The sequence below is a fragment of the Hibiscus syriacus genome, unplaced genomic scaffold (genome assembly GCF_006381635.1).
Source record: "Hibiscus syriacus cultivar Baekdansim isolate YM2019G1 unplaced genomic scaffold, ASM638163v2 tig00000764_pilon, whole genome shotgun sequence".
NCBI lineage: Eukaryota > Viridiplantae > Streptophyta > Magnoliopsida > Malvales > Malvaceae > Hibiscus > Hibiscus syriacus.
Window position 1 is genome coordinate 140254 of NW_024061820.1, and position 20502 is coordinate 160755.

The 20502-nt window shown below is 33.3% G+C and overlaps 1 protein-coding gene and 1 pseudogene across 1 annotated transcript; one reads left to right on the plus strand and one right to left on the minus strand.

Moving 5' to 3' along the window:
• Positions 1-1696: 1696 nt before the first annotated feature.
• On the minus strand, positions 1697-3826 carry LOC120215196 (signal peptidase complex subunit 3A-like). Its single transcript, XM_039212933.1, has 7 exons — positions 3736-3826; positions 2992-3181; positions 2823-2870; positions 2556-2618; positions 2254-2307; positions 2064-2150; positions 1697-1971 (listed from the first exon to the last, which is right to left on the minus strand). Exons 2-7 carry the CDS (start codon positions 3115-3117, stop codon positions 1846-1848), a joined length of 504 nt encoding a protein of 167 aa, XP_039068864.1. The 5' UTR covers positions 3118-3181; positions 3736-3826; the 3' UTR covers positions 1697-1845.
• LOC120214578 lies at positions 3600-18904 on the plus strand (annotated as a pseudogene).
• Positions 18905-20502: the final 1598 nt, after the last annotated feature.

The following is a 20502-nucleotide window of genomic DNA, read 5'->3' on the forward strand; positions in this document are numbered from 1 at the left end:
ACTTCATATAAAATTTTAATTATACACTTTTTTTTTGTAAATCTAAAATAATTTAAGGATAAATTTGTAATTTAACATTAGTAGAATTTTTATTATTCAATGACAGAAGAATGATATTTTTGAAAGAAAAAAAATTAAGGGCATTTTAGTCCAAAACGCCGGAAATCCAACAATATCTAAGGAAATGGAGGTAATGACATTCCCGGTAATATACCCCAAAAAATCCACTATTAATAATCTTACATTACCGAGAATGAGATTCTCGGGCTAACCAAGAATATAGATTTCATTCATATGGGAATCCCATATTCCCCAATCTAAACGCCCCCTAAGGGTGCGTTTGGTTCACGAAATGTAAGATTACCAGTGGGAATGTAAGATTACCATAGAATAGAATTACTGAGAATGTTGTGTTTGGTTGGTTTAGCAGGAATGTACGATTACCGAGTTTGTTTAAAGGAAAAAAAGATTATTGGAATGTATATTTGATCAAATTGTCCTTATTATATATTTGTTTTTTAACAAGTTGAAAAATATTTATATATTTTCTTTAAAAAAAATTAAATTCATAAAATTTATATATATATATATATATATATATATATATATATATATATATTTACAAAATTGAAAATATAAAAAGGTTTAATGAAAGGATAAAATTTTATTTTAACCCCTAAACTTCATATAAAATTTTAATTATAGATTTTTTTGTAAATCTAAAATAGTTTAAGGATAAATTTGTAATTTAACATTCGTATAATTTTTATTATTCAATGATAGAAGAATAATATTTTTGAAGAAGAAAAAAATTTAAAGGCATTTTAGTCCAAAACACCGATAATTCAACAATACATAAGAAAAAGGAGGTAATGACATTCCCGGTAATATACTCAAAAAAATCTACTATTGGTAATAAAATATTACCGGGAATGTGATTCACGGCCAACCAAACATGAGAATGTGAATTTCATTCTCATGAGAATCTCACATTCCTTAAACCAATAAACCCCTAATAGAATCCACATTTTCCCGTTTTGTTAGCATGAGAATCTCATTCCCAGTAATGTAAGATTATCAATAGTAGATTTTTTGGGATATATTACCGGGAATTTCACTACATCACTTTCTTTAGGTATTGTTGGATTACCGACGTTTTGGAATAAAATACCCTTAATTTTTTTTCTTTCAAAAATATCATTCTTCTGTTATTGAATAATAAACATTCTACGAAAGTTAAATTACAAATTTATCCTTAAACTATTTTAGATTTACAAAAAAAAACCTATAATTAAAATTTTATATAAAGTTCAAAAGTTAAAATAAAATTTTACCCTTCCATTAAACCTTTTTATATTTTTAATTTTGTAAAAAAAATTATATAAATTTTATGAATTTAAATTTTTAAAAATATATATATAAATATTTTCTAACTTGTTAAAAAAACAAATATATAATAAGTACAATTTGGTCAAATATACATTCTAATAATATTTTATTCATTTAACCAAATACAATAATCTTACATTCCCGCTAAGCTAACCAAACATAAAATACAACATTCTCAGTAATCTTATTCTCTGATAATCTTATATTATCATTGGTAATTTTACATTCCGTGAACCAAACGCACCTAAAGGTTATTTTGATTCAGGGCTTTGAATTTAAAATAAATATCAAACCAAAAGCATAAAGGTGTTTAAAAAAGGTTGCGAAAAACCCATTTCCTCAAACATGACGTATTGGTATCAACGCTTCGAACTTTCTAGTTCAAATGAGGTTTAATGTCCTCAAACATACTGGCACTGCTTTTAGAGTAACCTCAAAACATAGGCCAAGAAAACATTATCTATATTCCTCTGGAAAACTATAGCCGGTCAGGACGATTTTGTCGGCGAACATCTTTCCGGTCTTAGGCATGACATGCCAATGCAATGTCAAGTTGAATTCTTTGCCACGGAGATTGTTTCCCTGTACAAGGAAAGATTAAAGAAAAGAGAAAAGAAATTCTCAATAGCCGGAAAGCCCTATTATATGCAATGTCAATCCCATAATGTGCATACCTGATCAACAAAACGATACTTGTTTGAGGTGTGAATCCAAAACTTCGCATGCTCTTTGGCAATTATTATAGCATCCCAGAGTGACACCTATAAAATATATGTGAAAAATATTCAAGGAGCTAACATATTTTCAAGTAAGGAAGTGAAATAAATAGCTCCAGCCTAAAAAGAGGCAATCAGAATGCCTCACCTGATTCAAGGAATTCTTTGGGGTTTCATACTCAGCTGCCACAAATATGAAAAGCTGTGGATCAACATGGTAGTTAAAATCAACATCGAGACCATGAATAATTGTGAGAAAAGAACTGACAGAAAAAGGGAGGCCTACAAATATTGCCATCACATAAAATTGAAATCATTCGAATATATCAAAATGAAATTCTTCTCAAAGTCCATTGTGAAACGGATTATCTCATGCACTGATATCACTGAAGAAGCAAATGAAATGAAGTTCTACAAATGTAAAACATAAATATCACTGAAGAAGCAAACCTGTTTTGTGTTCCATGTAAACAATGATTGCAAATCAGCCGATATATTCATAGTCAGGCTCACCTACACAAGTCAAAAGCATTTCCTAAGAACTACAGCAGAAAAATAAGAGAACATTAACCAAGTGAATAGATTAAAAGAAGGGGGAGGTGGAAGAAGAAAATGATATCCATTAGCAAGCAAGGACAATGTGAAACACAATTTAGTAGGTGACAAGAAACAACATTACAGATGAAACATAAAGTAGTGGAAACAAAACAATACTACCTCATCATTCCCCTGCGGCTGCTTCTGGAACCTATTTATGTTTATAATCTACAGTCATACCCAACAAACAAGAAATCAGAGATAAAAACAAGAAAAAGGGTTACGAGAAAGAGAAAAAATCATTGATATAAACACCTAGTAGACTACGTGAGTGTGAGTAAAGATAGACCTGGATTTCTGCAGAAGGAGAAGGAGTATTGAGGTTGTCCGAGAGAGATGCGATGGCACACATTATGGTCAGAATTGTCAAGGAAAATGTTAGCAGTCCATTTAATCTGTAGCCAAAAGAATGCATCTTTTCCTCTTCGTTTACTTCGTTCAATCTACTGCTTCTCAACTTTCAGTTAATTCCAGTTCCTCTGTTTACTAGAATTTAAGTATAATGAACCAAAGAAACAAAAAACAAAAGAGAAACATAAATCTACCAAAACTTTCCCTAGTACTACTACTCATTCCCCTATAATTCTTCCAGATTAATCCATCATAAATCTACCGGGGGGGGGGGCGGAAACAGCAACATTATCACCAAAAGGAAAACCCAATCTTAAATCAGTTTAGGGTTTTAATTTGTGAAAGGTCAAACAAGGGCAACAGGACAAAACATAAAAGAGTAAAATCAACTATAATCAAGATCTACGAAAACGCCTAAGACGTAAACAAAAATAAGATATATATAAAGAAAAGGAAAACAACAAAATGTAAAAAAGGAAGAAAATGATAAAATGGATACGATACAACAACAATACCGAGATAAATATACAAATCAGTCAATATTCAATGAAAACTAAAAAGGTATTTTGCAAGCTAAACAAAACTGAAATTAAGGAAATTCAATTAGAAATCTGAAATCTAATTGAAAATAAAGCAAACCAGTTCCACAAAAATTGAATAACAAAAAGTAAGCAAAATTTACCCAAAGTGAAAGGAGAGGGAAGGGAAAATGCAAAGTGGGGAAGAAAATGAAGTGAAACTGAAAGGTTTGGCAGCGGGTTGTATACTGTTTTAACTTGTAATTTCAAGGTAAACTATACCATTAACGTTTAGTTTGGAAGATTTTAATCTAGCCATTAATATTTTGAGAAGATAACATCAGTGACCAAAAATGCCTTATAATATATGATTTTAATCAAATATTTTTGGATTTGCCAAAATGACCAACTAAATCGTAATGCGATCGATAATTCGCAACGCGAACTTTGACTATCGCATTGCGATAGTCCAAGTTCGCGTTGCGATTTATTCCAAGTTCGTTGTGATAGACCAAAATCGCAACGACGGTATTGTATTTATTTCTTAAGAATTTTCTCTAAAAAGATAGTATTCGCGCGGACGTATTACCACGACCCGACCCGAGACGGACGGCGGCGGCGGCGGCGCGCGGAAATCTCCCTTGTTCTCTATCACTCAACAAGGAAGTGGGAAAGCCAAGCCTTAAATACCATTCCCAATAGTGTTTCCAATACTATGTGGGATTGAGCATTACCAACACTTGTTCCCAATACTATATGGGATTGAGCCTTAAATAGTGATATTATTTTTGAATGTTTTGCTTAAAATTGTAATAATCGCGATTGATTGTAGATTGACTTTTAATTATGATATATTTAATCGTATAATACTAATGCAATTGGTTTCTGATTCAGTTGTTTTAAGGTGCATGATTGTTAATTGTTTCCTGAATAATCACATTGTATTGGAAACAAGTGTTGATAATGCTCAATCCCACATAGTATTGGAAACACTATTGGGAATGGTATTTAAGGTTTGGCTTTCCCACTTCCTTGTTGAGTGATAGAGAACAAGCATGACTCTCGCAAGTTATTTTAATGGTTTTTTAAAGACTGTTACAACAAAAACACTTACAACTATAACATTAGAAATGTTAGACACCTTTATACACATAAAATTAATTTTAGATATAATTTAGACACTTATTTTTACATTAACTATTTTATCAATTAATCACTTAATTATTTAAATAATATTAAAAAGATAATCTATTCTTAATATTGTACAAAATAACAAACACAACTGTTAAAAAATTAATATAATTACACATTTTATTAATTAGATTCAAATTTTAATTTACTAAATTAGAGAATGTAAAGGTTTAGGGGTATCAAATCTAAGTCAGACATGTAAAAATTTCTTTCGAAGTTATTTAATTTAATAATTTAATTAAAATATTATTATAAATAAAATATTTGATTATTAAAATTGAAACATACATGTAATGTGATCTAGTATACTGTATAACAATAATCTTTGTTTTTAAAATTTATATGTTTTATCAATTAAATATTTATTTAAAATAATTTAATAAATTAAATTTTCACATATAAAATTTTTATCACTTTGATCCTATTTTTTAACTTAACTTTATTTTTTGATTAATTTAAAATAATACACCAGTATTTAAATTTTTCTCTACTTATAATTCGAATGATATTGAATATAATAAATCTCATATCCTCTTACATATTATATCAATAATACTTGTCTAGGATAATTATAAGGTAATATATTTAAAAAAATTCCCAACTACTTAATAATAAGCGTATCAATATTCATACAAATTATTCATATAAATGATTATTACAACAGGGTCCCGAGAGTGACGAGCTTGCTGTTGCTTCAAAACTATTAGATGATGTCAGCGTCTATCAGACTGTGAATCATGATATCGCAAAACTTTTCCACTTTGACCCTCAAGTTAAACGCCCAGCTTTGGTCTTGGTTAAAAGGGTGGCTAAAAAAACATGCCACTTTGGTTAATTTCTTGACGTGTGTAACATTGATTGGAATCTTGCTTTGAGGAACTTGCATATGCAAAAATCTTATTGTTGTAGATGGTCAGTTTGTTAAGACGGAAATATATGAGTTTGTAACTTCCAACAAGCTTCCTTTTGTTACGACATTTAACAGGGACAACGCTCCTTCAATTTTTGAAAGCTCAATTAAGAATCACGTATGCATGTTATATAATTTTGCTTTTCCTCATAATTATGAATTTTTGAATAACACATTCCTTGAATTTATGGCTAATCTTTTTTTATACTTGATAATCTTTTTGTTGTAAGCTGTTGTTGTTTGCCACATTAAACATTTCTGAGAAGTTTATCCCGGTATTCCAAGAAGCGACAAAACTTTTCAACGGAAAGGTATATAAGTCCAAATTGTCTAAAAGAACTCTGGTATCTAGTAAACTGATGATAATATCCCCTTCAATGAAGACTTCAAGAGTAGCTACCAAGTATTATGTTGTTAACTTTCTTGTAGCTTATTTCTATTTTCGTACAAGTGGATAGTGAAGATACTGGAAGACCTGTTGCAGATTTTTTTGACGTCAGTGGAGATGATCCCAGAGTCAGTCTCTCTTATCCTTTTTGATCTTCCCCAATTTGTTTTGTTTTCTTTGGATGGAAGACGTGGGGTGGTTGGGAGGAGATTTGTTGTATACTCTATGTGCATATTTGATGATCACATTTTTCATTTATCACGTAGATCCTTGCATACTCTGGAATTGATGCTAGGAAGTTTCCATGGATGGAGATGTGATTTTGGACAACATTAAGGTGCTCTCTCTCTCTTTCACTGCTTTTATTTGGTCGGTTGATATTGCTTATGTCTTTCAATAAACTTGTAAAAGTTAATGGTTTGAGTACACTTTTGTGTTCAAACCTTTCTGTATGCTTTTGCAGAGGATTCTCTAGAAGACATGCTTAAACCTTATTATAAGTCAGACTCAATTCCCGAAACTGTAAGCATATTCTTTTTAGTATGATTGACTTTGTCGAAGTTGATAGCGATCTAACTTCCCCAAAATTCTATTTGTCAAAGAATGAAGAAGATGTGAAACGATTGGTTGCCAATAGCTTCGATGAAATTATTTTAGAGGAGTCCAAGGATGTCCTTCTTGAGGTATTGTTGTCATCCAATATGAAAATACAGGTTATTTTATATCTTTCTTGACATAAGTTTATTCTATTGATGAATGCTATAAATACCAGATCTATGCTCCTTGGTGTGGCCATTGCCGATCATTGGAGCCAATGTATAACCAGCTTGCTAAACATCTTAGAGGAATTGACTCTCTGGTTATTGCCAAAATGGATGGGACAACAAATGAACATCCTAGGGCAAGGGTAAAATTTAAATAAATAACATGCTTAATGAAAAAGGATAAGATTCAAATGCTATTTTCAGTATTATAAGCCTGGAATGAGACATGGTAGTAAGAAGTTTATTTTTTGCAGAAAGTAGGGTTCCCCACGGTTCTGTTCTTCCCAGCAGGAAACTAGAGTTCTAATTCTGTAAGAACTATAGTCTGTAAAACCCCCCAACCTGGATCTGAGTCCGAGGTGTCACATTGACTTTTCAAAACGTTTTTATTATAAATGGCAGAAATTTAAATTCACAATTTAAGAAAATGAATACTTTACATTAATTAAAATCAATTGGTTTTACAAAACATATCAGAACATATTCAGCTCAAATCTATTAATACATGCCAACTACATTTAATATAACAACATACATATGAATCAAAATTCTTTTCTGATCTGAATTTCATAAAGGAGAGGCTGGACCTGTCTTGCTCCTCTTAGCTTCTCTTCTTGCTTCCCGAAACCTACGTGTGAAACATTCACACGCTAAGTCTACGACTTAGTGAGGCATGAAAAATTATAATGTAAACTCTAACTTCTAACAATGCATGAACATTTCATAAATGATATCACACCAAATCATACAATATTTCATATAATCAAATATATTCATACACAACAACTTATATTTTGTTATGGCATAATTATCCACCTGCACATTTATCATCAACCACATTCTTATCATTATCATATATTATTATCATTAATCCTTTTTAACATGTGATCCTGTACTTATTATTTATGTACCATATAACACACATATCATTTCACAAAGAAGCATACATAGCATCATATAATTCTTGTAACATGTTTCATAGCACAAAGCATATAAATCACATATAATTCTTATTTCTTTATTAGCCTGTAATATCCCAAAATCAGGGTGAGTGATTAAAATGTAATTTTTGTAACTTTGAAGTATGATTTCAAAAGATTGTAAATGCAGGGACTTATTTATAAATATTTTTGAGGGATTGTTGATAGTTATTAAATGAAGTAAAGGGTAAGATGGTCATTTGACAAGGAAGATTTTTATTTTCCCTTATAAGATAAGGAAACCACGTGGGAAGAGAGAAAATGTTACAGAGTTCTCTTCTCTTCTCTTCTTCCTTCTTCATATGAAGGCTTGAACAAAATGGTGAGTCTTCTATTTAGATAATTTCTGGTTAAATTTAAGGTTGGGTTATGATCATTAGATGATAACTAAGCTTAAGGAAAGCTTAAGTTATCTTAAAATCAAAAGATAAAGGAGTTAGAGAAGATTAAAGATTTGGAGTTCTTGAGTGAAATATTGAAATAGAGTTTATAATAAGAATTGAAAGTTGAATTTGACTTGCCATCAATAAGAATAAGAGATTTATGAAGTTAGAAAGGATTAATAAAAAAGTTGACAGTTTAGTAAGATTCTTAAATTTTAAGAATCATGATGAGATATAGAAGATAAATATGGTTTATATGGATATAAGTTGGTTTAAGTAATGGTAGTTGAGTTTAATGACATGATATGGGCTTAAAATAGAAGAATTGAGTGAAAAGTTGATGGTTTTTAGGCTTAAAATGCAAATTCTGAGCAAGGTGTATCGATTCACATTCAATGTGTATCGATGCACTCTTTAAAGAAGAAACATCGAATGTAATTAGTGCATCGATGCATAAGGAGTGCACTGATGCACCCCCTTAAAATGAAAACATCGAAGGTGATTGGTGTATCGATGCATGGGTAGTGCATCGATGCACATGTTAAAGAATGCATCGATGCACTGTAGAATGTATCGATGCACTTCAAAGGGGAAATAGAAATAGACCTTTCTTTTGGTCTAAGAAATGATAGATTAGAGTATATCAATTGGATATTGATATGTATCAATATGTGATTATGTAGATATCGAACATGAACAAGTTCCGGAATGATTATCAAGTTAAGATTCGATCGAAAGAGATGAAATCATAAGTGGATTGGAACGTAGTGAGGACAAGGTGAGTGCAGTTTATTTTTATAAGATTATATGGAAATTAGACTTGTGATAAGTCTATTTCCTATAGTAATAGCTCATTAAGTCTTGATCATAAGTATGTTAACCAATGTTATTAAAACCGGACCGGATCGACCGGTTCGATCGGTTGAACCGTGAACCGGTGGCCTGTCCGGTCCGGTTAACTCCCAAAACCGGATTAGCACAGAACCGGTAAAGAACCGGAAGAACCGACTGAAAACCGGTTTAAACCGCCGGTTCACTTTTTTTCTTTAAAATTTTTTTAAACCAAACGACGTCGTTTGTTCAACGAGCCGAGTCAAATTCGAGTATTGCTGAGCTCGACTCAAACTCGAAAACTTTAAAAGTAAGCTCAACTCAACTCAAAAACTCACGAGCTAAAAAGTATCAACTCGAAATATAATATTAAAACTTGAAATCGAAAAGGCTCGAACTCAAAAAAAAATTTAGAAGTTCGATTGAAGCCTAAAATTTGAGCTCAATTGAAGCCTAAAATTTGAACTCAATTGAAGCGAAAGAATAGTTCGCTTTGTGCTCACCAAAAGGCTCCATGATTTTGAATGTCAAATTACCTCTATTATTTATAGAAGTAAGTTATGATGCTCTTCTATGTTTCTTAGCCATGTGGGATTGTTTGTTCTCATATTTTTACTCTTTAAACTTTTGGGATCTTCTATGTTTCTTAGCCATGTGGGATTGTTTTTTTAAAACAATTAAACCAAATGACATCATTTGTTATGATTTTTTTAAACCCCAATTTTATTTTTTTGATTATAATATATAATTATATTATTATTTATATGTTTACCTTAAATATTATGTTGTAGTTGATTTGAATCATTTGTTTCACTTGATTTATGGTTTTTCATTTATACATGTTATGACTTACGATATTTTATACCTTTTAATATTGTAAACTTAAAAAAAGTGTTATATATATTAATATGCTTTGAATATTATGTAAAATTAAAATATATATTATTTTATATAAAATCCGGTTCAACGCGGTTGAACCGGTTGAACCAGTGAACCAATACCTTCACCGGTTCAATGTCGGTCCGGTTTTAAAAACATTGATGTTAACAACATGAAGTGTATATATGTTTGATTATATGAATTGATATGTTTTGTATGTGCTATGTAGTTTACGTAAAAACACTATTAAGTGTTAATGAGAGAATATAAAATAAGTTATGAAATTATAGGAATATAGAAGATAAGTCAAGTGATATATGGAAATGGAAATAGATGTCTATGAAGAGTTATAGGAGAACAAATATAAGTCATATGATAATGAAATATAAGACTATGTGAATATATGGTTATGAGATAAAATATGTAATAATAGGAAAATATGATGAAGTGAGTTCATGAGAAGTGATAGGAACTAGGTAAACATTTGTAACGGTATATGCTTAATAGAAACATGAGTTGGACAAGTACATAGTGGTATGATCTATTATGAGAATTAGTATAATAGAGCTTTTTGTTTAATAAGAGTTAAGGGAACTAAATAAGATTGAATTATAGAATGAAATGAGAATAGTATATCAATTAGGAAACTTGAATATAAAAAGGATGATACGAATATATAAGATAAGTTATATGCTAAAGATTTATGGAGCTATATGAAAAGGTTATAAGGAATATATGAAATTGAATTAAGTAAATAGATTAAATTAATATATAAATAAATACTATTAAACGATATATGTTTATAAATACGACAGAGTTTATGTAGTCTAAGGGAATACAAAGAAATGAAGATAAGGTAGATGATATGACATAAGTTATTATATACATATATGATATATGTTATCAACTAATATGAAAAGATTCGGAAAATTGATATAAGTTATGTGGAAGTGTTCTAGGTGTTTCAATGTGCTATATGAAGTATATATGATTATATGTGAACAAGATATGATATGTAGGTTTACATGAACATCTAAGAAATGATCTAAGCTATATGATATGATCTACATGATTCTATGCACTTTGGATATATGTTATATGACATGGATCTATGTGACTACGTGAGAAAGAATATAAGTTATGTGACATGTAAATGTGAATTATATGAAAATGTTATACGCGTAAGTGAACTATGTGTATATATGAATATGTGAAATGACATAAATGATAATGCCCATGTTATGTGTCATGAGAGCTAGGGGTATAGTTTCCATTCCAAGAGTCGAGGGTCTATGCGGTCCTTCGGGACATATATGTATTCTTTGGAACATGTATGAGGTCTTTTGAGACACCTACTTGATCCTTGGTATATGTATATGATTCTTAAGAAATTTATATGTGGTCCTTATGGACATTATATGGCACTACGGTGCATTTCTACGTGGCACTTCAGTGCATTTCTACGCGGCACTTCGGTGCATTTACATGAGCTGTGGTGACAACATTAGTGCACAACCTCTATAGACTAACATATCTATAGTTCTCACATGTGGTGACAACATTAGTGCATTTACATGTGACTTATATGTTTTTGTGCTATGAATTGTATTACATGTTTTATATGATTATATTTAAATTGTATGAATGAACGAGTCATATGTTGGTTAAAATGATAGGTATAAGAGGATATGTTTAAGTGATATAAATGATAATAATATTGATAGTGAAATAAGGTTAATGATGGAAATGAGAGTGAGATATGTGTGTATGTTCTTACATGTAATGATTTATTGTATATGTGTTCTAGGTATTTGTTACATGAATAAGGATATGAGTGATATGGTATGATAGCAGTGATTGTTACGACATTATTACAAGTTATAGTTTACATTATATGTTTAGTTGCATCACTAAGTCATAGACTTAGCGTGTGATTGTTTCACACGTAGGTTTCGAGAAGAATAAAGAGCAAAGTGGAGTAAGACAGGTTAATTGCTTCTTACCAAAGATCAGATCATAAAAGAGTTTTGAATTAGATATATTTTGTACATTGAAAATAGTTGGCATGTAATTAATGCTTTTGAATTGTAAATGCTCTGACAAGGTTTGCATACAATTTCTTTTGTTAATCAATAGAATCTTCATTATATTGTAAAAATAAATGTTTTGAAAAGTCAATGTGACACCTTGGACTCGTATCCGGGTCGGATATGGGTTGGGGTGTTACATAGCCCATTTACACCTGTGAGAACTAAAGATATGTGAGTACATTGCGTCATCTATGTCCCGAAAGACCTATAATAAGTCCTGAAGGTCCTATGAAACCCTCGATTCTTGGCATGCTAACTATACCTCTAGCTCTCATTCACATAACATGGGCATTTTCTTTCATATCATTTCCAATATTCATATAGACATATGGTTCACTTTCACATATCACATAGCTTATCACATATACTTTCTATATATCTCATATCATATCTCATACCTTGTGATCATGTAAGAACTTTACTTATTTTCATATAACTCATATCATTTCATTCATAATCACATATCGTATGTTCATATGATCTTTTATGTTCATATTATATATCTTATAAAAGATTCTTATATCATCATATATCATTTATACTCATTCATAATTACACTATCATGTACTCACATATATCATATAACATAGGCAATAACCAACACACATATATCATATCAAACATATGCTCATATTAATGAATTCATGTATTCTACTATAGAAAATAGACTTGTCACAAGTCTTATTTCCATTAAATATCATATACTATCTAATATGCACTCACCTGGCCTCACTAGTCAATTCGAGCACTTATAACTCTTTTCTGATCAATCTTATCTCGTTGACTCATCCGATACTTGCTTTCGTTTGATATCTACACAATGATACATTTAGTATAAATATTAGAACTCTAAACATCATGATTCGATCCTTAATTTCTTAGACTAAAGAAAGGCGTAATTCCATTTTCTATTTGGAGTAGTATCGGTACCCCCTATAGGGTATCAATACTTCCCTAGCTGTGGTATCGATACCAAGCCTGGGTATCGACACCTATTTTTCATTTGAAATCCTTATTTCCAAAAATGGTATCGATACTGATCTTATGGTATCGGTACCTTTGGTATCGATACTACCTTCCCAGGTATCGATACCCCACATGAACAATTTATAAATTTCTGCCTTATGGTATCGATACTCATTCATATGGTATCGATACCCTCTCCCAAATTTTGACCCTTTTCTCTTGGAAGTATCGGTACTGTGTTAGGTATGGCTCATAAATATACCAGTAAAGAGGACAGGAGATGGAGCGGAGTGAGCGAAGCGAACATCAACAGTCCTTACAAAGAAAGTCTCGTTGTGGGGTTACGAATTATGTGGGTTGGGGGTGCGGGGGCGCAGCCCTCGCGGTATGGTACAGGGTTAATTTTGTAATTATGTACCAGGGTTTTCTATTATAAATAGAGATGTAACCTAGACCTAAAATATCATAATTGAATAAAAACTTCTAGCGCCGCCTAGGCACCGAGGACGTAAGCACATTGCCGAACCTCGTAAAATTCTCGTGTTCTTTTGTTTTCTTTACCCGTTTTCGTCAACAATTGGTATCAGATGTCAGGAGCAAAATTCGAAGTCGCGAAATTCGATGGTCAGGGTAACTTCAGATTATGGCAAACGAGGGTGAAGGATCTATTGGCGCAACAAGGGATCTTGAAGGCTTTGCGATCTACAAAGCCGGCGTCGATGGATGAGGAAGATTGGGAAGAATTGCAGCAGCGAGCGGCAGGAACCATACGATTATGCTTGGCGGACGAGGTCATGTATCACGTCATGCATCTATCGTCTCCAGACGAAATTTGGAGGAAGTTGGAAAGTCAGTTTATGTCCAAATCCTTAACGACAAAACTGTATCTGAAGCAGCGACTGTATGGGCTGAAGATGCAGGACGATCACGATTTGGCGCAACACGTGAATGTATTCAATCAAATCGTTTCTGATCTGGCTCGGCTTGATGTGAAAATTGAGGATGAAGACAGAGCGATGATTCTGTTGTGTTCGTTGCCTCCCTCTTACGAACACATGGTGACTACTCTTACATATGGGAAAGAGACTATCAATGTTGAGGAGATTACTGCAGCCTTGTTGGCTCACAACCAGCGGAAGCAGAATGCAGGGGAAAGCTCTCAAGCCGATAGCTTATATGTCAAGGGTAATCGAGATAGTGGACGGAAGCCAGAGAAGGCAGGGTCCGGGAAGCGGAATTCCGGATCCAAATCCAGGGATAAGAAGAAGATTCACTGTTACAAGTGCAAGGAGGCGGGACATATGAAGCGAGACTGTCCGAAGTTGAAAAAGCAGACTGATGAGAAGCGTGATGGCTCATCCAAGTCTGTGAACGTGGTCGAGGATGATAATTCTGATTGCAGTGAGGGTAATATGCTTTCTATTTCAACGACACAATTGACGGATGCTTGGATTCTTGATTCTGGATGTTCTTATCACATCACGCCAAATAGGGAATGGTTTTCGACATACAGGCCGGTTAATTCTGGTTCGGTTTATTTGGGTGATGATCGATGTTGCAATATTGTTGGTATTGGTGATGTCAGAATTAAGATGCACGATGGCTCCGTTCGGACGTTGAGTGGTGTTCGACATATCCCAGACTTGAAGAAGAATTTGATTTCCTTGGGCACTTTGCACAAGAATGGTTTTATCCCTAAGGCTGACGAGGATAGGGAAACCATTCGGATTGTTAAAGGAGCATTGACTGTGATGAAAGGCAAGATGACTGTAGGGAATATCTATAGATTGTTAGGGAGTACTGTTGCAGGTGGAGTTCACTCTGTTGAGTCCTGTGATGATACGACAAAATTGTGGCATATGCGCCTTGCTCATCTTAGTGAACGTGGTATGGCAGAATTACACAAGAGAAACTTGTTGCATGGTGTCAAAAGTTGTAAGCTCGACTTTTGCAAGTATTGTGTTCTTGGTAAACAGACTAAAGTCCGTTTCAAGACTGCGAAGCACACAACTCAAGGGATTCTTGATTATGTGCATTCTGATGTATGGGGGCCTTCCACGACACGTCTTTGGGTGGATCTAGGTACTATGTTACTTTTATGATGATTTTTCACGGAAAGTTTGGGTGTATTTTTTGAAACAGAAATCTGAAGTTTTGAGAAGTTCAAGCTGTGGAAAGCTGAGGTAGAAAACCAAACAGGACGAAAAATCAAGTGTTTGCGGTCTGACAATGGTACGGAGTACACAGATTCACAGTTCCTACAATTCTGTAAGGAACATGGGATTCAGAGGCATTTTACAGTGCGCAAGACACCACAACAGAATGGTGTTGCGGAACGAATGAACAGGTCGTTGAATGAAAGAGCCAGATGTTTGCGGTTGAATGCGGGGCTTCCCAAACACTTCTGGGCTGAGGCTGTTAACATGGCGTGTTACCTTATCAACAGATCGCCAAGGGCATCGCTGGCTAGGAAAGTTGCAGAAGAGGTATGGACTGGTCATGATGTTAGTTTTGATAACTTACAGATTTTTGGTTGTCCTGCTTATGTGCATGTACCTGCTGATGAGAGATCTAAACTTGATGCAAAATCGAAGGAGTGCTTTTTTCTGGGTTACAAGAAAGGTGTCAAAGGATTCAAGTTCTGGGATCCAGTTGCGAAGAAAGTTGTGATTAGTAGAGATGTCGTTTTTGATGAACAATCCATGTTGCAGCAGAAGCAAGACACGACCGTGGTGGATTTCGAGCAGTTTCCAGTTGAGAAACCAGAAACTTCTCAACCGACTTCTGGTGGTTCCACTACGGATGATTTGCAGGATTATAGTCTCGCCAGAGACAGGGTGAGACGGACGAATATAAAGCCTCCGAACAGATTGGGTTTTGAAGACTTGGTATCTTTTGCACTTATTGTTAGCAGTGATGATCCGGTTACTTTTCATGATGTCGTTACTAGTCAGGAAAACGACAAGTGGATGGCAGCCATGGTTGAGGAGATGGAGTCTTTGAATCACAATCGCACATGGGAGTTAGTTCCCCTTCCTGAGGGTAAGAAGCCGATTGGTTGCAAATGGGTGTATAAGAAGAAACCAGTAGTAACAGAAAAAGAGGGGGAGAAGTTCAAGGCTCGTTTGGTAGCGAAGGGTTTTTCACAGCAGAAAGGAGTGATTATGATGAAATCTTTTCTCCTGTGGTCAGGCACACTTCAATCCGAGCAGTACTTGCATGGTGGCTAGTTGGGATTTGCATTTAGAGCAGATGGATGTTAAAACTGCTTTTTACATGGTGATTAGAGGAGCAGATCTACATGCGGCAACCTGAAGGTTTCACTCAACCTGGAAACGAGCATTTAGTTTGCAGATTGAAGAAATCTTTGTACGGGTTGAAACAGTCTCCGAGACAGTGGTATAAACGGTTTGACTCCTATATGATCAAGATTGGCTACAACCGATGTGAGTATGATTGTTGTGTCTATGTTAAGAGCCTTGATGATGGTTCTTTTATTTTTCTATTACTGTATGTTGATGATATGTTGATTGCTGCGAAGAACATGGATGATGTTATCGGTTTGAAAACTTTATTGAGTCAGGAATTTGATATGAAAGATTTAGGTGCTGCAAAGAAAATTCTTGGAATGGAAATTTGCAGGGACAGAGACTCAAGGAAACTGCGGCTATCTCAACGGGGTTATGTTGAGAAAATGCTAGAAAGGTTTGCGATGAGCAGCGCAAAACCAGTTAGCACTCCATTGGCGAATCACTTTAAGCTCTCATCAGAACAGTGCCCCAAGACAGATAAGGAAGCTGAAGATATGGCAAAGGTTCCATATTCTAATGCGTTGGCTGCTTGATGTATGCGATGGTATGTACTCGTCCTGATTTAGCTCATGCTGTTAGTCAAGTTTGTAAGTACATGTCTAAACCTGGTAAGCAACATTGGGAAGCAGTCAAGTGGATCTTTCGGTACTTAAAGGGTACTGTGGGACATGGAATTGTTTTTGGGAGTCAGCGGGATAATCCTTTGGTTGTAGGATATGGATTCAGACTATGCAGGTGACTTGGATAATAGAAGATCTACGACAGGGTATGTCTTTACTCTTGGTGGAGGGCCTATTTGTTGGAAGTCTACTGTTCAATCTATTGTGGCTCTATCTACAACTGAAGCTGAGTACATGGCAGCGGCTAAAGCTGCAAAAGAAGCTTTATGGCTTACTGGTTTAGTGAAGGAGTTGGGTGTTCAACAAGGTGGAGTTCAGTTGCTTTGTGATAATCAAAGTGCTATTCACTTGGCTAAGAATCAGGTGTATCGTGCTAGAACTAAACATATTGATGTAAGGTTCCACAAGATCAGAGAGTTGGTTGCATCTGGAGAGGTTTTGTTTCAGAAGGTACATACTGATGAAAATGCCGCTGATATGTTCACTAAGCCAGTTACGACAGACAAGTTCAAGCATTGCTTGGACTTGTTGAATGTTCCGAGTTGTTAAAGAATCAAGGTAACCCAACCCACATTGAATTTTCCAAGAGGCAGGATATTCGCCAAGGTGGAGATTTGTTAGGTATGGCTCATAAATATACCAGTAAAGAGGACAGGAGATGGAGCGGAGTGAGCGAAGCGAACATCAACTGTCCTTACAAAGAAAGTCTCGTTGTGGGGTTACGAATTATGTGGGTTGGGGGTGCGGGGGCGCAGCCCTCGCGGTACGGTACAGGGTTAATTTTGTAATTATGTACCAGGGTTTTCTATTATAAATAGAGATGTAACCTAGACCTAAAATATCATAATTGAATAAAAACTTCTAGCGCCGCCTAGGCACCGAGGACGTAAGCACATTACCGAACCTCGTAAAATTCTCGTGTTCTTTTGTTTTCTTTACCCGTTTTCGTCAACATACTGGATGAACAATATTGATACCCCATGCCTAGAATTCATTTTTTTAGCTTGAAAATTCATCCTAACTTACTTATATCTTATACTAGAACCTCATTTAAGTCCTTTAAGCTTAACTCCACTTATTCTAATCAACTTAGATCACTTTAACTCATCATAATATCCAATATTCCACATACATACTTGAATTCAGTAATCAAGCCAATAACTCAATATGTTCCAAATTCATTTCTAACACTTGGAGTTTCTTATTTCATCTTATGACAAGTCAACTTCAACTTCAAAATCCATTAACTCATTCTATTTCAATAATTCACTTAAAAATTCCTTTTACTTAATCTCTCATAACTTGTTCATCTTTGAGTTTTAAACCATTTAAAACTTCCCTTAAGCTTTCTATCACTCTAAGAATTAAAAGAAACCTTAAAATTAAAGAAACAATCAAGTTGAATCCAACTCACCTTACCATTGAATCCACGAGAGGAAGAATATGACCAAGCATCCAAAGTTTTCTTTCTTTCCCTCTTACTCCACGTGTTTACACCCTTAAATAAGGAAAATAAAAATCTTCTTTATATAATGACCATTATACCCTCTCATCTTTCAAACTTTGCTAATCAATCCAACATCAAAATTCTCTACTTAAGTCCCTGAAGTTTTAACTTGTTTCTAAATTGAACACAAAGTTTCCAAAATTTACAATTTAATCACTAGCCCTATTTTGGGATGTTACATAGTCAATTCTACTTCTATTTATCCAACTATGGCATACCCTTTGTCTTTCCAAAAAGATGAAGTGAAGATGTTTGAATGGTGGAAATTGGCAGATAAAGGTGAACACCGAACGCTCTATCGTGACATATTATAAGTTCCTCAAGAAACATAATTTGGTCCCTTTTAAGCTCCAAAAACCATTTTCAACTACAAAAGACAAACCAACTTCGGATCACGTAATCAAGCCTTCAGATTCCAAGGAGAGCAACAAGAACATCAGTGCAGATATAAAGGATGAGTTGTGACCTGATTAGAGGGATTCAAGGTGAGCATTTGAATGACATCCCAATTTATTTGCCTTGTTCTATATTTTATGAATAGGTTGGGTAAAAAGGGAATAGCAGCTATAATATAGGTTAGAGCCCGGAAATTATCATGGTCCGCATACCCGACCCATATTTTTTTGAATCGAGAACAAGCGCGAATCCATAATGGTTGTGACGGCTGTTAGGCATGGGTACCTATGCATCTCTATGAAACGTATGCTGATTGCTGAAGAATAAATGGCTCCTAGTTCCCCCCCCCCCCCCCCATATCTGTTGTTACTATCTTACTGTTAAGGCCTTTTTCGGTCTTACCGAGTTGGAAATATATGAGAAATTTTCCTTTCGATCCAAGTTGTAAACTATTTTTTGTTTTAGCGTGCAAGTAATGACAAATGAAATATGGAAGGCGGTGCATGTTAAATTACGTGACGTCAATGGCCCATGAGACTGGAATCCATCAAGTAACGCGTTTCCAGTAAATCTAACTGAAAGTGTAACGCCTACAAATATAATTAGGAGTTTAGATTACGAAAAAATCATTATTAGGAATATTCTTTTTAAGATTTGTATCTTTATCTTTAGTTCACATAATTTTATAACTTATTGGGTAAACTACGTACTTAATACTTAAACTATTAGTTTTGATTTATTTTAATATTTAATTTTTTAATTTTTTTCAAAATCATACCTAAAGTTTATTTTTTGTTTTATTTTAGTATCCCGCCGTTAAGTTTTGAAAAAAAAAATGAAAATCTAGGTACTGAAACACATTTAGTACCTAAATCATACTTAAGTTTTGAAAAAAAATTAAAATATTAGGTACTAAAACATATCAAAATTGACAATTTAAGTACTAAATGTGTAATTTATCCTAACTTGTTACCACCAATATCACTTTTTAATTAAAACAATGAGAATGCTATTACCTCGAAATTTATATATATTGTATAATTCATATCACTTTGGACAAAGATATCCTTAAAATAATGAATTTTTTTTATGAATCATTTTCAAATGATCAAATCTTAATTTTCATTTTTTTCTTCTAATTATAAACATAATAATAATATACAAAGAGTTTGATTTAGTAAAATTTTAATAAGTTTGAGTAATTAAAATTATTTTATAGTTTTGATATTTAATATTTATAATTTTATGAGGTGAAAAATTATTGTAAGTTATTAAAAAATGTATCTTATACATTGAAAAATAATATCTTTGACTACTCGAGACTACAACAATATTTTTTATATAATAAAAAAATCGATAATGTTAGTGACCATTTATTATTTTTGAAATTTAATTGAAGAAAAAAAATTACTCAAACATTAATAATCATTTATATAGTTTACCCTAAAAATAATTGACATCCTCATTTGACAATCACTGTTAAATTAAAAGTTCAATTTTTTTTTAAAAAAAAACTAAAATTATCATTAATATCTTAAATAAAATCAAATTCAAAACAAACTATATTTAATTACTTTTCTTTAGACTCCTTTAGATTCCCATACTTTTACCATATATGAAAATCTTTTAAAAATATTTTTCCTCATTTACAAATTTAATTACAGGATCTCAATTCTTTTGGGCTCCGTTCCAAACGCGATTACGTCCCGTCTGAC

Coding starts and splice junctions, on each gene's coding strand:
- LOC120215196 (XM_039212933.1), bottom strand. CDS start 3,117: ATGCATTCTTTTGGCTACAGATTAAATGGACTGCTAACATTTTCCTTG. Junction 2,619..2,822: donor AGCCGCAGGGGAATGATGAG/GTAGTATTGTTT, acceptor TGACTTGTGTAG/GTGAGCCTGACTATGAATAT. Junction 2,308..2,555: donor TTACATGGAACACAAAACAG/GTTTGCTTCTTC, acceptor GTTGATCCACAG/CTTTTCATATTTGTGGCAGC.